This window comes from Mus musculus, chromosome X, assembly GCF_000001635.26.
Source record: "Mus musculus strain C57BL/6J chromosome X, GRCm38.p6 C57BL/6J".
Taxonomy (NCBI): Eukaryota; Metazoa; Chordata; class Mammalia; order Rodentia; family Muridae; genus Mus; species Mus musculus.
In genome coordinates, this window is record NC_000086.7 from 147,510,720 (window position 1) to 147,526,704 (window position 15,985).

The 15,985-nt window shown below is 36.8% G+C and overlaps 1 protein-coding gene across 8 annotated transcripts in view; it reads right to left on the reverse strand.

Annotated features, from left to right (window-relative positions):
- The window catches only part of Lrch2 (leucine-rich repeats and calponin homology (CH) domain containing 2), an 83,729-nt gene that overhangs the window by 40,345 nt on the left and 27,399 nt on the right, over positions 1-15,985 (reverse strand). For all 8 annotated transcript variants that reach the window (XM_006528788.4, NM_001081173.2, NM_001356368.1 and 5 more), the window contains exons 2-6: positions 14,555-14,699; positions 11,794-11,920; positions 8,541-8,646; positions 8,319-8,455; positions 1,334-1,467 (exon numbers count right to left, since the gene is read on the reverse strand). In XM_006528788.4, coding sequence (XP_006528851.2) covers positions 1,334-1,467; positions 8,319-8,455; positions 8,541-8,646; positions 11,794-11,920; positions 14,555-14,699 — 649 coding nt within the window. The remainder of the gene's footprint in view (positions 1-1,333; positions 1,468-8,318; positions 8,456-8,540; positions 8,647-11,793; positions 11,921-14,554; positions 14,700-15,985) is intronic.

Genomic DNA, 15,985 nt, shown 5'->3' on the forward strand with positions numbered 1-15,985 from the left:
CAGCAGTGCAAAGTGAACTGAACTCTTATTTGTTTCCTTGTTTTGTTTCTTCACTGTTTCTTCCACCTAGACTGTGAGGTCCACGAGATGCCAAGACCAACATGTACAGCTCTCAACACAATACATCCTGAGTCTAACAGTAGGCAATCAACAGCTATGGATATCACAAATGACTGGGGGAAAAGAACACCATTAATAATAAAGTATCTCATCTGCAAAAATAATAAGCATATTAATAGAGATTAGTATAGATACCAATCCTAACTTCAATAGAATATTATAGTTTCTGTACTACTAATAATAACCAAAATACAATTTAGGAATTAATATAATACATAAATATTTTATGGCGGCAAGAGAAAGATTCATGGGAAGGTGCTATTTGGGAATTCAAGTCCTTTACTGCTAATAGCAGTACTTACTACAATGTCATCCAAAACATCAAATTTATCATATAAATCAATGACAAACCTTTAAATATTTTAGGTGGTCACAGTCACCCTTTCTGTCGTCTTACCCCCACTCCATGTTATTTTCCATATTTCTGGATGGAATTGTATTTTTGAAAAAGGTTTTCAGACCAATCTACATCTTAAAAGAACAATTTATCTACCATATTAAAATGTCCTAAAGATTAAAGCACAATCAAAGGCCAATAATATATCATTTTTGACCAGAAGATAAAGAGGTATAGCTGAATGTTAGGGCACTTGTCTAGTATAAAACACGCTCTGGACTGAACTCCCAGTACTCCAGAAAAAGAAAACATATTCTCTCTCTCTCTCTCTCTCTCTCTCTCTCTCTCTCTCTCTCTCTCTCTCACACACACACACACACACACACACACACACACACACACACACACACACGGCTGGGGTTGTGGTTCAGCGATAGAGCACTTGTTTAGATTGAAAATTCAACATTGGAAAAAGAAAAGATCATTAGCATAAGGGTGAAAGGCACCTCCAAAATAACATCCTCTTCTCTCAAAGTCGGTTTACAGACTAATCCAACTAGCCATTACAAGTATTATTAATATGGTGATCAAAATTAGGTTAACAGCTGTCACAGAGAGGATGCTGTTACTTATACTGTAAATGCTGGAACTTATACTGTAAAATATTTACATTTTGTACTAAAATAATAACTACCTAAAGAAAAATCTCACATTTTGTTCAGCATCACAGAGGTTATTAAATGAAAAAAAATTCAATGACTTTTTTAAACACTGATTTAATCAGGCTAAATATATTCAGTATCCTCATGAATGATAAATTTCTTTTATAACAACAAGCACAATCATTGTCTGAAGCTGTAAGACTAGTTATGTTACCTGTCTGTAAGAGGCTGAGAAGGCATTCTTTTATTCAGTGATGGGAGATCCAGGGAGTCTGGTTTCTTATCCATTCTACAACAAGCTTGTATATTTAAGTACTTAAATATGTGTACTTTACCCTTTAAGCATATCTGTAAGCAAACAAAAAAGTAAAGTATTTAGTAACAAATTTAAATTCAAATATTTATTTTTATGTGTCTGAATGCTTTGCCGGTAAGAATGTACACCATGTGCACGCCATATGACAGAGTGCAGAAGAGGACATAGGATGCCTGGAATTAGGTATAGATGGTTATGAGCCCCTATATGTGTACTGGGAAACAAAGTCGGGTACTCTTCATAAAGAGGAAGTGCACTTAACTGCTGAGCGATCTCTCTGTTCCATAATTGCAAATAAAATGGGACACTATCAAGTGATTTATATATTGAAATAATCTCAAATTATGCTAAGGTATCACAACCAGAATTTTCATGAATTAAGTGTGTGGAGCAAGACAGGAAAATGTGACAATACTGTAACAAAATCTGCTATCATCTTATCAAAAAGTATTCTATGTTAATTTTTATTAGTTACTAATGCAGTCAGTTTTTCTTTTCTTCTAATTGAAAATAGATCTTTTTAAACAATACATTCTGATCATGTTTTTCCCTAATTCAACCAAGATCCTCTCCACTTCCAAACCCACACTCTTTTTATTTATCATTTATTTATGTATTTATTATTATTACAAAAGATTATAAACTAAATAGAAAAAAACAAAGAAAATGGACAAAAAACACATAAAGATGCTGACATGCATGCTTCATTCTCATAAAACCAATAAAACCAAAATTGGAAACCACAATATATAAACAAAAATTCTATAAGAGTTAAAAAATAGCTCAGACAAATCATGAGACAATTTAAAAATAAGCTTTCAAAAATACAGTTGAGTTCATTTTATTTTGGCCATCTACTGTGGTTTGCATACCCAGTGAAAATCCATAGATAAAAAGTAAATTCTCCTTTGCAAGTGGTTGTCAGTTGAAAGTAGCTCCTGAGTTAGGATGGGGCTTGTATCTGGATCCTCTCGCCACAGGTCCTATCTGGCTTAGACCTGTGCGATCTCTGTGTATATTGTTTTTAAAATAAACAATTTCCTTTTATAAAAATGTATTTATTTTTACTTTATGTATATGCATGTTTGCCTGCATGTATGTAAATGTACCACATGCATAGCTGATGACCATGGAAGCCATAAGAGGGTGTGGGAGATGCTGGAACTGGAGTGTTTTTTTTTTTTTCTTCATGTGCTGGAAACTGAATCTGGGGTCTCTGAAAGAGCAGAAATTGTTCTTAACTGATGATCTACATCTCTAGCCCATATTTCTATATTTCACTCACATTTTCTTATTAAAAGTAAAATGAACAAACTACTGAACACTAAAAGATCTATACCACAATGTCTTTATTAGAAAAATTAAAAACATACTATTCACTGGACTAGTGAGAACAGGGAAAATATACATATATAATCTCATCCAAACCAAAAGCATGATATAAAATGTGAGAAAGACTAATAAAGACGGCATAAGTAGGTAATAAATCAAATTTAAAAAATAAAGTGCTAGGCAGTGATGGCATAGGCCTTTATTTCAAACACTCAGTACAGAGCAAGTTCTAGGACATCCAGGGCTACACAAAGATACCCTGTCTCAAAAACGAACAAAGAAACAAATAAAAACAATAAACAAATAAAAATCATAATAGCAATGCAGTTGGAATAAAGTTCAACTAGGAAAATGCTCGGAGAAAATATGTCTGTTGCTCATACAAAAAACCAATGTTAAGAGAGGAAATCTACAAAGAAGGTTTGCTGGCTAAAGATATGACTCACAAGTGCTTGCCACAAAAGCATGATGACCTATGTTTGATTCCTTAAATCCACATTATAAAACAACAACAACAAAAATATAGCACCCCCCCCCCCACTGTAATCCTAACACTCTTAAGACAAGACAGAATGTGGAGAGAGGAAACTCCTAAAACTGGCAGTGAGTTAGTCTCACATATGCAGAGAGAAAACAAGAAATCCTTCTTCAAACAAGTGAAAAATAAGGTCCAACACCTGAGCACATGAGATTGTCCTCTGACCACTACATTTCTACTATGGCATGTGCACACCCACACTTACAAATAAACACACACAGAGAGAGGGCAAGGAGAAGGGGAAGGAGAAGGGAGATGGTGAAATAGGACGCAGAGGTTAAAAACAGAGAGACTAAGCACTATTATAAAGTAAGTATAGCAAATTAAAAAGGAGCTAGGACAGCAAAAACAATTCTTAACATTGAAAACAGTGCTGGAAGAATCATGATCCCTGATTTCAATTTATATTATTGAATAATAGTAATGAATCAGCATTATACTTGTATAGAAACAGACATGTTGATAGATGATGCATACAAACCCACCTTCCTATAGCTACCAGATTTTTTTCACATTTTTATTGATTATTTTATTTACATTTCAAATGTTATCCTCCTTCCCAGTTTCCCCTCCACAAGCCTCCTACCCCCTTCTTCCTCCCCCTGTCTCTAGGAGGGTGCTCTCCCACCCACCCACCCATTCCTGCCTCAGAGGCCTTGTGCTCCTCTATCCTGGGTCATCAAGCCTTCTCAGGACCAAGGGCCACTCCTCCTACTGATGTCCAACAAGGCCATCCTGTGCTACATATGCAACTGGAGCCATGAGTCCCACTATGTGTTTTCTTTGGTTGGTTGTTTAATCCCTGGGAGTTCTGGGGGTTCCGGTTGGTTCATATTGTTGTTCCTCCTATGGGGCTGCAAACCCCTTCAGCCTCTACATGCTTGCCCTAACTTCCCCACTGGGGTCCCTGCTCTCAAAAATATTAACCCAGAATTCCTCCCATCGAAAGGAAATGCAGGTACTAAGAGTGGAGCAGAGCCTGAAGGAAAAGCCATCCAGAGACTGCCCCACCTAGGGATGTAGCCATCTGCAGATACCAAACCCAGACACTATTGCTGATCCAGAAAGTGCTTACTGATTGGAGCCCAGTATGGCTGTTCCTTGTGAGGCTCTGCCAGAGCCTGACCAATACAGATGCAGATATACAAAGCCAGATTTTATTTTATGTATTTATTTTTTTTACAAAGAAGCTAACAATACACAATGGAGAAGAGCCAGCCTCCTGCCCTTCCACTGCCCCCTTCATTTAACACTTAGTCCATGATTTTTCTTCCTGTCTCCTCCCACCTGTCTTCTATTCAGGACTCCTTGAAACTGTCTTCCTATGGCTTCTTACTAGTCCCTTAGTAGTCCTTACTGGCTTCCTGACTTCTACGGGTACTCCAATTAGAACATACACTTCTAAAGTGTCATCCACATGTGAGAGGAAACACAAAGCAATTCTTTGTGTCTGGACTACCTCAGCAGGGATAATTATTTCCAGCTCCAACCATTTATCTGAGAATTTCCTTGTTCTTTATAAGAGAACTTTCACTGAGTACATGTGACATGCTTTCATTATCCATTCTTCAGTTGATGGACATCTAGGCTGCTTTCTTTATCCAGTGAACATGGGAGGCCAAGTGTCTGTGTTGAAGGGTATAGAATCCTTTGGGAATATGCCCAGGAGTGATATGGCTGAGTTGTGTGGCAGATCTATTTCTAGCTTTTTGAGGAATTGAGACACCAATTTCCATAGAGTTTGCATCATTTTGTACTCTCACTAAGTTTCTATGCATTTCCTTCATGCACATCCTTGCAAGCACTTGTGCTCACTTGATTTTGAGGGTTTTGGGGGATTTGTTTTGTTTTGATTTGTTTTAATAGCCATTCTAACGTAAGTAGGATGAAATATCAACCTAATTTTAATTTCCCTGATAGTTGACGATAGTGAACATTCTTAAAGTATTTCTTGGGTATTTGTATCTCTTCTTCTGAAACTTAAGTGTTTACTGTCATGCTCCAACTTTAACTGTTCATTTGTTTCCATGATGTTCAGGTTCTTGTTTAAGGGTTTGTTTGTTTGTTTGGGGGGGTTGTTTGTTTTTTTGTTTGTTTTTAATATTCTAGAGGCTGACCTTTTCACAGAGGTAAATCTTATGAAGATTTTTTTCCCCATTCTATATGCTGGCTCTTTACACAAGTGATGGTGTCCTTTGTTGCGCGGAAAACTGTTTATTTCATCAAGTCCATTTATCAACTGTTAGTGTTAGTACCCCAAGATATTCGTGCCATTGTGGCACCTTTAAGAATACCTTGCCATGTCGATCAATGTAATGGTTCATTGATGTTACATCTGGGTAAGCTGTTGTTTTCATCTATTGACAGCTTGCATGTATGGTTCCTCCTGAAACTATGATTGCAAGTTCTCACTGATGCTTCCAGTTCAATTTCAGATGGATTCCTCCAAACCCAGTGTATGATGTATGTGATGTCTTCAGCAATGGAATCTTACCTTTTTTTCTGGAAGGCACTAAGGGCACTGGACACAGCATATATTGTTTTTGGGGGGGGGGTCCTTTTGGTGTCCCCAACCAAAAACTTGAAAGGAAGTCTCTCATGCCTGAAACTAGGCTTTGTTAGATAACCTATGTCGTTAGAGGGGTTAAAAAAAAACCAGTCACTTCACTTAATAGAAGGGAGTTATTGCTTGGCACTATAAACACAGCCAATTATTCATGACAAAGGAGGAGGGCATGGGGGCTGGTGAGATGGCTCAGTGGGTAAGAGCACTGACTTGCTCTTCTGATGGTCCTGAGTTCAAATCCCAGCAACCACATGGTGGCTCACAATCACCAGTAATGAGATCTGATGCCCTCTTCTGGTGTGTCTGAAGACAGCTACAGTGTACTTATTTATAATAAATAAATCTTTGGGCCAGTGTGAGCAGGGACTGAGCAAGTGGAGCCAACCGGAAAGAGTGGGGTTGGCCTGAATGAGCAGAGGTCCTAAATACAATTCCCATCAACCAGATGAAGGCTCACAACTATATCTGTACAGCAACAGTATGTACTCGTATACATAAAATAAATAAATATTTTTTAAAAAAGGAAGAGTACATGGAATATAAAAGAGAAGCTACTACTTCCAATATCCTAAACCAGTATAGATTCTAGCAACATTATAAATATGTATCCTTATATTCAAATAAGTTGAGCTCTCATGCCTCCTTTCAGAGTTTTTATGTTTTTGGAGGTTTTTTTTGCAGTTGATGTGGATGATTAAAGAAAGCCACAACTACAGGAACCTTGTGGGAGAGGAGGTGGAAAGATTGTAAGAGCCAGACAGGATGAGGGACACTAAGGAAATAAGGCCTTCTAAGCACACTGGGACCAATGCATATATGAATTCACAGAGATTGCGTTAGTATACACAGGACCCACATGTTTCTGAGCCAAGCAAAGTTCCAGATCTGTACACACAAGGCCCCATCCCTAACCCAAAAGTTATCTCCAACTGATAACTACTCACAGATGAAAACTTAGTTTCTCTAATATAGTCTCACTGGATACACAAACCACTGTGAAGGCCAGACTCTATGTCTAGCAGTAGACACCAACACAAAATAAACTTAATAGTATTTTTGGAGGGTTTTTGTTTCATAATTCTTTGTCTAGGATATTTTTTTTTCATTTTCTTTTCTTATTGTAGAGTCCTTTACTTATATATTGTGGTTTCTGATTTTGTAATTTTAGGTGATTTCTCTGTGTGTTAATATATATGTCTCTACATTTACGTATATTTCTTATGCTTTTTCTTTTATTCTTTGTTTATCTGGGTTTTTTGATTGGCCCTATCCAGATTTTTAATTTTTATTTTAACTTGTTTTATTATTTTAGATGCCTCTTTGTTTTTTAATGAGAGCAAGAAAATGTAGATTGCAGTGGGTGGAGAGATGAGAAGGACTGGAAAGAGTTAAGTGAAGAACCATAATCACAATATGTTGTATTAAAGAAATCTGTAGAAGGAGGAGGAGGAGGAGGAAGAGGAGGAGGAAGAAGAGGAGGAGGAGATTATTGAAAGATTAAAACAAACAAGCCAACAAATGCTTCTTCATACACCACAGACCCAAGCTTGGAGCGGGTAGGAATTGTGCTCCTCAGGCAAACGTCTGCCTTCTGAGTGGGGGCACAAGTTACCACCATTTCACCTATTTTACATTCTCAACATTCTGCTGTCTGCTTCTCATGAATTCTCTTTGCCCTTCCGGGTATATATCTTAGTTATTCTTTATTATTTTAGGGGATTCCTTGTGGCTTTAATAATTATTATTTTAAAATCCAAATTTAATGTTTTCCATTTGTATTTTTTCTATCTGTATGAATTCTATCTCAGTTACAAGAATATGCTGGAAGCTATATGTGACTAGTCTTCTTTATGAGAGATGTCTTACCTCAGGCAAAGTAATCTTGGTCTAGCAGGAACCTCATCTTAACACCCAGCATGGAATTTTCCTAGAGTAACTCAAATTCCAACCCACATCTCAGTACCCATTATAATATCACTCCAACAACAAATATCAAGCAAATGTATACTTGAATGTATTCAGTCAGAATCTTTCTTCTTAAAATAATATTTACAATCAGAACTACAAATTCACAAAAAGGCTGATTCTAGCTTTTCCAACTGCTTATCTGTAATCTACACTATAATTACTACCAAATTGAAATAAAAAGTCCCATCTAGCAGGGCATGGTGGCACAGGCTTCCAAGTCCATCACTGACAGGTAGGAGCAGGAGGATCAAAAGTCATCCTCATCCACCATTGAGAAACTTTGAGACCAGCCTACGTATACACGAGATGTTGTCTTAAAGCAAAAACAAAACAAGATGTAAAATTTCAGTTCTTATAGAAAGTCTAGGTAATGCTTTATACAAGACAAAATTGAGTCATAAGATACTACTTTAAAATTTAATACACAGATGAAACCATAAACATCTGAGAAAAATAAGAACCATGCACTTGTTACAAACCTGTGCCGGTGGTACTTGCAATGGATTGTTATCCAAAATTATTACTTGTAAATGATGCAGTTTCCTATAGCAAACAGGAATCTCAGTCACTTTATTACAGGAGAAGTCCAACTTGACCAAGGGGAGATCTCCTAATTCTGTTCAGAAATGAAAAAAAAAAGTTAAAGGTTGTATGGTTCCTCTATCACTCGGGTGAGTGAAAATGGTGACTGTCTGTCTTACCATCTGGCAAAACATGAAGATTATTTCTTCTTATATTTAGCTCTTTAAGTGAATGTAATTTTCCCATTTGTTGAGGAAGGACCTGAATCTCATTGCAGCTAACATCCTAAGGAAAACAAGAAAATAAAGTGTATCAAAATTGAGAAATACAAACATACTTTCAATTTTAAACTTTGAGCACATGGCCAAATTGCTAAGAAAGTTACTTCTAATTTCCTCTCTGATGGGTTTTTATTTGTATTAGATCATAACTTAATATACCACTGTCAATAAAAATTGTTCTGTGAGTATCTGAGATTAAATTTAGTAAGTACAAGGGTAAAACTCTCAATTAAAGAGCAAATTTCACCACAAAAATTACAATAAGCCAAATGTTCAAGGTAAGATAAAATACTATAGATAACTATCAACCAACTAAAGTAGTCTGTCAATTATTATAGTTTTAGACTATTTACGAGGATAAAAACCTCAAAAAGTCAAGGATTCAGAGATGTGAGCTAGAGAACCAGACACCAGAGTCAAGGAAAATTTAAATAAATTCCTTTTTCCAAAAGAGATATGAATATGAAAGTTCCAAGCAAGGATCTGAGTAATCCAAATCCCACTCAAAGCTACTCAAAATGACCAGAGTCTGCAGTCTCTCAAGGTTATACAAATGTAACCCTGATTGAAAGGGCATTCATCTAAATACCTTCTGGGGACAAATCATGTGGAAATCTACAACTGTAGAAGCTTCTTTAAATACACACACACACACACACATATATATATACATATACATGTATATATATATATATATACATAGATATACATATATATACATACATACATAAAATAATTAAAATGGAGTCAGCCAATCACAGTGCAACAATGCACTACTACTCCTGTTTGTAAGCATCATATTCTTTGCTTTTGAAGAACCAATTATTTGGTCACTTGATCTTTGACAAGGGAGCTAAAATCATCCAGTGGAAAAAAGACAGCATTTTCAACAAATGGTGCTGGCACAACTGGCGTTTATCATGTAGAAGAATGCGAATTGATCCATTCCTATCTCCTTGTACTAAGGTCAAATCTAAGTGGATCAAGGAACTCCACATAAAACCAGAGACACTGAAACTTATAGAGGAGAAAGTGGGGGAAAACCTCATAGATATGGGCACAGGGGAAAAATTCCTGAATAGAACAGCAATGCCTTGTGCTGTAAGATCGAGAATCGACAAATGGGACCTCATAAAATTGCAAAGCTTCTGTAAGGCAAAAGACACCATCAATAAGACAAAAAGGCCACCAACAGATTGAGAAAGGATCTTTACCTATCCTAAATCAGATAGGGGACTAATATCCAATAGATATAAAGAACTCAAGAAGGTGGACTCCAAAAAATCAAATAACCCCGTTAAAAGTGGGGTGCAGAGCTTAACAAAGAATTCTCACTTGAGGAATACCGAATGGCTGAGAAGCACCTGAAAAAATGTTCACCATCCTTAATCATCAGGGAAGTGCAAATCAAAACAACCCTGAGATTCCACCTCACACCAGTCAGAATGGCTAAGATCAAAAATTCAGGTGACAGCAGATGCTGGTGAGGATGTGGAGAAAGAGGAACACTCCTCCATTGTTGGTGGGATTGCAAGCTTGTACAACCACTCTGGAAATCAGTCTGGCGGTTCCTCAGAAAATTGGACATAGTACTACCGGAGGATCCCGCAATACCTCTCCTGGGCATATATCCAGAAGATGTCCCAACCGGTAAGAAGGACACATGCTCCACTATGTTCATAGCAGCCTTATTTATAATAGCCAGAAGCTGGAAAGAACCCAGATGTCCCTCAAAAGAGGAATGGATACAGAAAATGTGGTGCATTTACACAATGGAATACTACTCAGCTATTAAAAATAATGAATTTATGAAATTCCTAGGCAAATGGATGGACCTGGAGGGCATCATCCTGAGTGAGGTAACCTAATCACAAAAAAGCTCACATGATATGTAGTCACTGATAAGTGAATATTAGCCCAGATACTTAGAATACCCAAGATATAAGATACAATTTATGAAACTCAAGAAGAATGAAGACCAAAGTGTGGATACTTTGCCCCTTCTTAGAATTGGGAACAAAACACCCATGGAAGGAGTTACAGAGACAAAGTTTGGAGCTGAAATGAAAGGACGGACCATCTAGAGACTGCCATATCCAGGGATCCAACCCATAATCAGCCTCCAAACGCTGACACCATTGCATACACTAGCAAGATTTTGCTGAAAGGACTCAGATATAGCTGTCTCTTGTGAGACTATGCCGGGACCTAGCAAACACAGAAGTGGATGCTCATAGTCAGCTATTGGATGGATCACAGGGCCCCCAATGGAGGAGCTAGAGAAAGTACCCAAGGAGCTGAAGGGATCTGCAACCCTATAGGTGGAACAACAATATGAACTAACCAGTACCCCCCAGAGCTCGTGTCTCTAGCTGCATATGTATCAGAAGATGGCCTAGTCGGCCATCAGTGAATAGAGAGGCCCATTGGTCGTACAAACTTTATATGCCTCAGTATAGGGGAACGCCAGGGCCAAGAAGTGGGAGTGGGTGGGTTGGGGAGTGGGGTGGGAGGGTATCGGGACTTTTGGGATAGCACTGGAAATGTAAATGAAGAAAATACCTAATAAAAAAAGAACCAATTATTTGTCCCTTTGTTTGTTTTCATGAAATGGGGACTCAGTAGGTTGCCCGACTTGATGTGTAAATGCATAAGCTCAAATGATCATGCTGTCTTTCCCTGGAGTAGCTAGGAGCCGAGACTCCATACATGCAGCACCATACCCACAGCTGTATTCTCTACCTTTACCACTCTTCTCTAAGCCTCCTCATCAGCTCTGTAAACCTTAGGGGGAAATCGCTTAAGACCTTCTCTGTCCACAAAGTGAATGAACAAATAGTGATTCACTTGAAACATATGTCTGAAAACATAACCAAGCCTCCTAAAGTCTCTTAGACTGAGGAATCACTGAACTTTTGTTTCTGTTATTGTTGGCTGGGAGCTAAAATCAGACCTAAATAAATGTAGCTGAGATTGCTATCCTATTGAATTTAGACATATACCAAGTTATGCCTTAAAAAAAAAAAACTTACAGTGAAATTCCACAAAAGAATGCATACAATTCCAAAAGAAAAAGGTACATATTATATGTGATATACATATATGTGTGTATGTGTGTGTGTGTTATAATTTAAAACAATATTTAACTCACCAACTCCATCAAATCTTTTAATTTTCCAATTTCTTCGGGAATGGATACGAGTTTATTATTGCTGACAACCAAAACTTTAAGGGGAAGGTCAAATAAGTATTTTGGCAATGTTGATAGAAGATTTCGACTTTAAAAAAAAAAAGAAGAATAAAGTGTCATTATGAAAAATGTGTCTGAGTCTCAATGTTATCTAAAAAAATACAAAGCAACTTAGTAGTAAATCATAAGCTTTCAGTGACATTTATTGAGTACTTCCTTTAAAACAAGAGCATGCAAATTCTTTTCACACTCTGTCTAATCTGCTCATTAACTCAAAAAAATAGGGAATATTAGCTTCAAGTCACAAGAATGAAAACTGAAGGCAAAAGTGCACTAAGTAACTTGCCTAGTTTATAGAAAGGATTCAAACACAAATTAGAGAATGCCAGAACCTTCTTCTGGAGCACAAATTTTAGCAGACTTAGTGCCTCCATAACCCTAACCATGGTAAGGCTCCCAGGAAAATGTACTTGAAATGAAGAAAGAAGTTATCTTTTAAAAGACTGATAGCTTGGAAAGTGGAGAGATGGGCCAACAGTTTCAGGTGGGACTGCTCTTGACGCATCCCCAAATCCAGTTTCCAGCACCTAGTGGGGGTCAATTTACCATCTCCTGTAACTCCGGTTCCAGGGTATCAGACACCATCTTCTACTCTCTACATGTACTGCACTCATACACACACACACACACACACACACACACACACACACACACACACACACACACATTGTCTAGACAGGCTTTCCAAAGATCTGGCTCCCTCTGCTTTCTGAGTGCTGGGATTAAAGGCATGTGCTACTGCCACCACCACTTGGCTAACAACATTTTATTGAATACTTACTATGTGCCAGTAAATGTTCAGAATAGCTCTTATGAAATAACGCAACTGTCTATCACAACAATCTACTTTAGGAAGACACTCATCATGAGTCCCATTTTGAAAAGAAAAATATACTACAAAGAGGGTAAGTAAAACATTCTCAGGTTATACAGTTGATAAGCAGGAGAGTCATGGTTGAAACCAGATCTATCTGGCACAGGTATCTTTACCCTTAATGTGCTATAGTCAAAAATCAAATTCAGACAATTGACCCAATGTACCTCACAATCAAAATATAGAGAAGACAACATTCCAATTATATACTAGCAGGCACTGACAAGCAATAATTTTACTTTTTCCCCTATTTTTCTAATTGCCATTAAGAGACCTGTACCTCATGTTTTATATAAGATATATATTAATAAAAGCTACATGTTATTCAAGAAAGAATGAGGAGGGAAGAAAAGACCCTTTACCACATCTTATGTTGGCAAAGTATATCTAGAAATACTAGACTGGCTTTAAAATAGAGGTCCTTTGTGTGTGTGTGTGTGTGTGTGTGTGTGTGTGTGTGTGTGTAACAAAAGGGAAGGATAATGATCTTTACTTAGTAATCTCGAAGGACTTCTGAAATGTGTAATGTCCTAGGTCCCACTCATAATCCTTCATACACTCTGCCATTTTATGTAAGGAAACTGAATATTGATTGACATTAGTATTTGGGGTGAATGTCATTGTCCCACAGACACCAAAGAACAACTGTATGAATATATGGCTTTTTCAAACAACACAGTTTCCTCATTTGTATTATAGGTATAATATAAGACATATCAATAATGATGTTGGAGTATTAAATGAAGTAATATGAGTCAAATACTTGGGATATTGCCTGGCATGCAGTAAATACAAATTAAGCATGAGTTGACTAGAAATGTCATTCATTGGCAAAATGCTTGCCTAGCCCACAACACCCAGGGTTGATCCCCATCACTGAAAGACAAAACATATTAATCATAAAGGTGCTCTGTCCTCTCATTTTCCAACTATCCCATCCCAATCTACCTATTCTTGAATTGGCAACATCACCAGTAATAAAACTTCACCTAAAACGTTTTTCACTATACTCTAACCAGAGTGTTATATAAGTCAATTCAGATGAGTGGACAGCAAATAATAAAAAAATATTTATATTCTAAAGCCTCTTCTCAAAGTGAGATCTAATTACAAACACACATGCTGGCAGAGGAATCAGCAAGGGACCTTTTCGAAAATGCAGTTCCTACAGCAGGTCTAACAGGACAGAATCTTTTAACAAGATCCCCAGACAATTCCTGTGTGTGAAACTTTGACAAACATTGCCTTAAAGAACAATCCCAAAAGCCAACAAGATAATGTAAGCATAAACAGAATACATTCCTCTACTACTAAACACGATAAAGCATTGTAATATTTAAAAAATTGTTTTAATTACTTATTAAACAATAATACAATAATAAATTATATTTACATGACATATTTTAGTATATTACATATTATACTACTATATAATATATACTATTTTAATATAGAAAAATATATTTTGTATTATAGCTAATCTAGTATGTAATATTTATGTTATTAAATATAATAAAATGCATCATATTTGCTTTATTATTATTTTTGTTGTTGATGATGATATGAGTATTTCCCTGCATTCACGTATGTGTATCATGTGTATTCTTGATGCCTGATGAGGTCAGGAATCATTGGATCCCCGAAACTGGTCTTAAAGATAGTTATAAGTCAACATATGGGTTCTGGAAACCACACTCTGTTCCTCTGAAACAAGAAGGCTGTTTTCTTAACTACTGAGCTAAATTTTCAGCACCTTCAAGATTTATTTTTAAAAGTATGCTTGCTTACCTGATGTTAAGGTATGTTAACATCTGCAAATTCTTAATGGCTTCAGGAATGGTTTTGATGCAATTATGATATAGGTTTAATGTTTCAAGTGGTGCAAATAGCCACACATCTGAAGGAATTTCTGTAAAACGATTTCTGGAAAGATCTGAAAAAATAAAAACAATGTTTGAGTAACAAGTAAACACCTAGATATATAGTAACAATAAAAACGCATCCCTAACCATCCCCTGAGTCCTCATTACTTTCAGTCTCTTTCTTCTTCCTTCATGGCCAGATTTATACAAATCCACTATACAACTAAATTTACTATGGATTTTTCAACCACACCTAACCTCTCCACCTATCTGGAAACATTTTCATTCCTTGACCTAGAAGAGTACCTTTCTGAATGTCTACTAATCTCAATCACCTCTTGGTTTCTTTAACTCTTTTTCCCCACTTGAATACCAAATGTTGGTCTTCCCAAGGACTATCTGAGGAGGGCAACCCTGTAAGAAGACCAGCAGTCTCAATTAACCTGGACCCCCGAAACTCTGAGGACACCCACCCAGTGTCTCTCGGACACTGAGCCACCAACCAGGCAGCATACGCCAACTGATATGAAGCCCCAAACACGGTAGAGGACTAGCTTCAGTGAGAGAAGATGCACCTAACCCTTGAGGCCCCAGGGAGTGGGGAGGTCTGGTGGGGTGGGGTTGGGCTTGGGGACATCCTCTTAGAGACAGGGGTGCGTAGGGGGATTGGGCTTGGGGAAGGAGGTATAGCATGGGGAGCAGTAGGGGGGTCAGACTAGGAGGGGGATGAAGATTGAACTGTAAAAAAGGATTAAATCATGAAAAAATGAATATGTCACACAAAAAATAATTTAAATGATAGCAACACATTATTTTACGTATTTTAATAGCATTTTAAATGATGTATTTTGTTTGTTTTCTTTCAAAAGATATTAAATTACAAAGTAATAGTATAAGCCTCTCTGGATTTTAATTATATTTATATTCATAAATTATTATCTGAATGAATTCCTGTTACTAAAAGACAGTTAAAATTACAGGATTACTCTAACTGAATGAAATTATTACAAAGCATAAGGAAATAATATTAAAGCCCTAACTATGGCATAGGCCCTAATTAAGGAAATCTAGTCTAGTGTGTTTTCTATTGTAAATTAGTATAAACATCCTTTCTAAGCACTGGGTGAGAAAAGAACACTGCCAAAACAATACTAAACCACTAAGGAAACACAGAAATAACACAAAATAATCTAGGTCTTAATTCTCTGAACTATTTCACACTTAACAACATGTCATGGTTACCTTGAAAGTAGTAAAGACTGACTTACAGAGATGAAATACATAAAACTAAACTGATTTTAAAATTTTATCTTGGGTTATTTACCTAATAAAAGAGTCTCAGAACAGTAAAAAATAT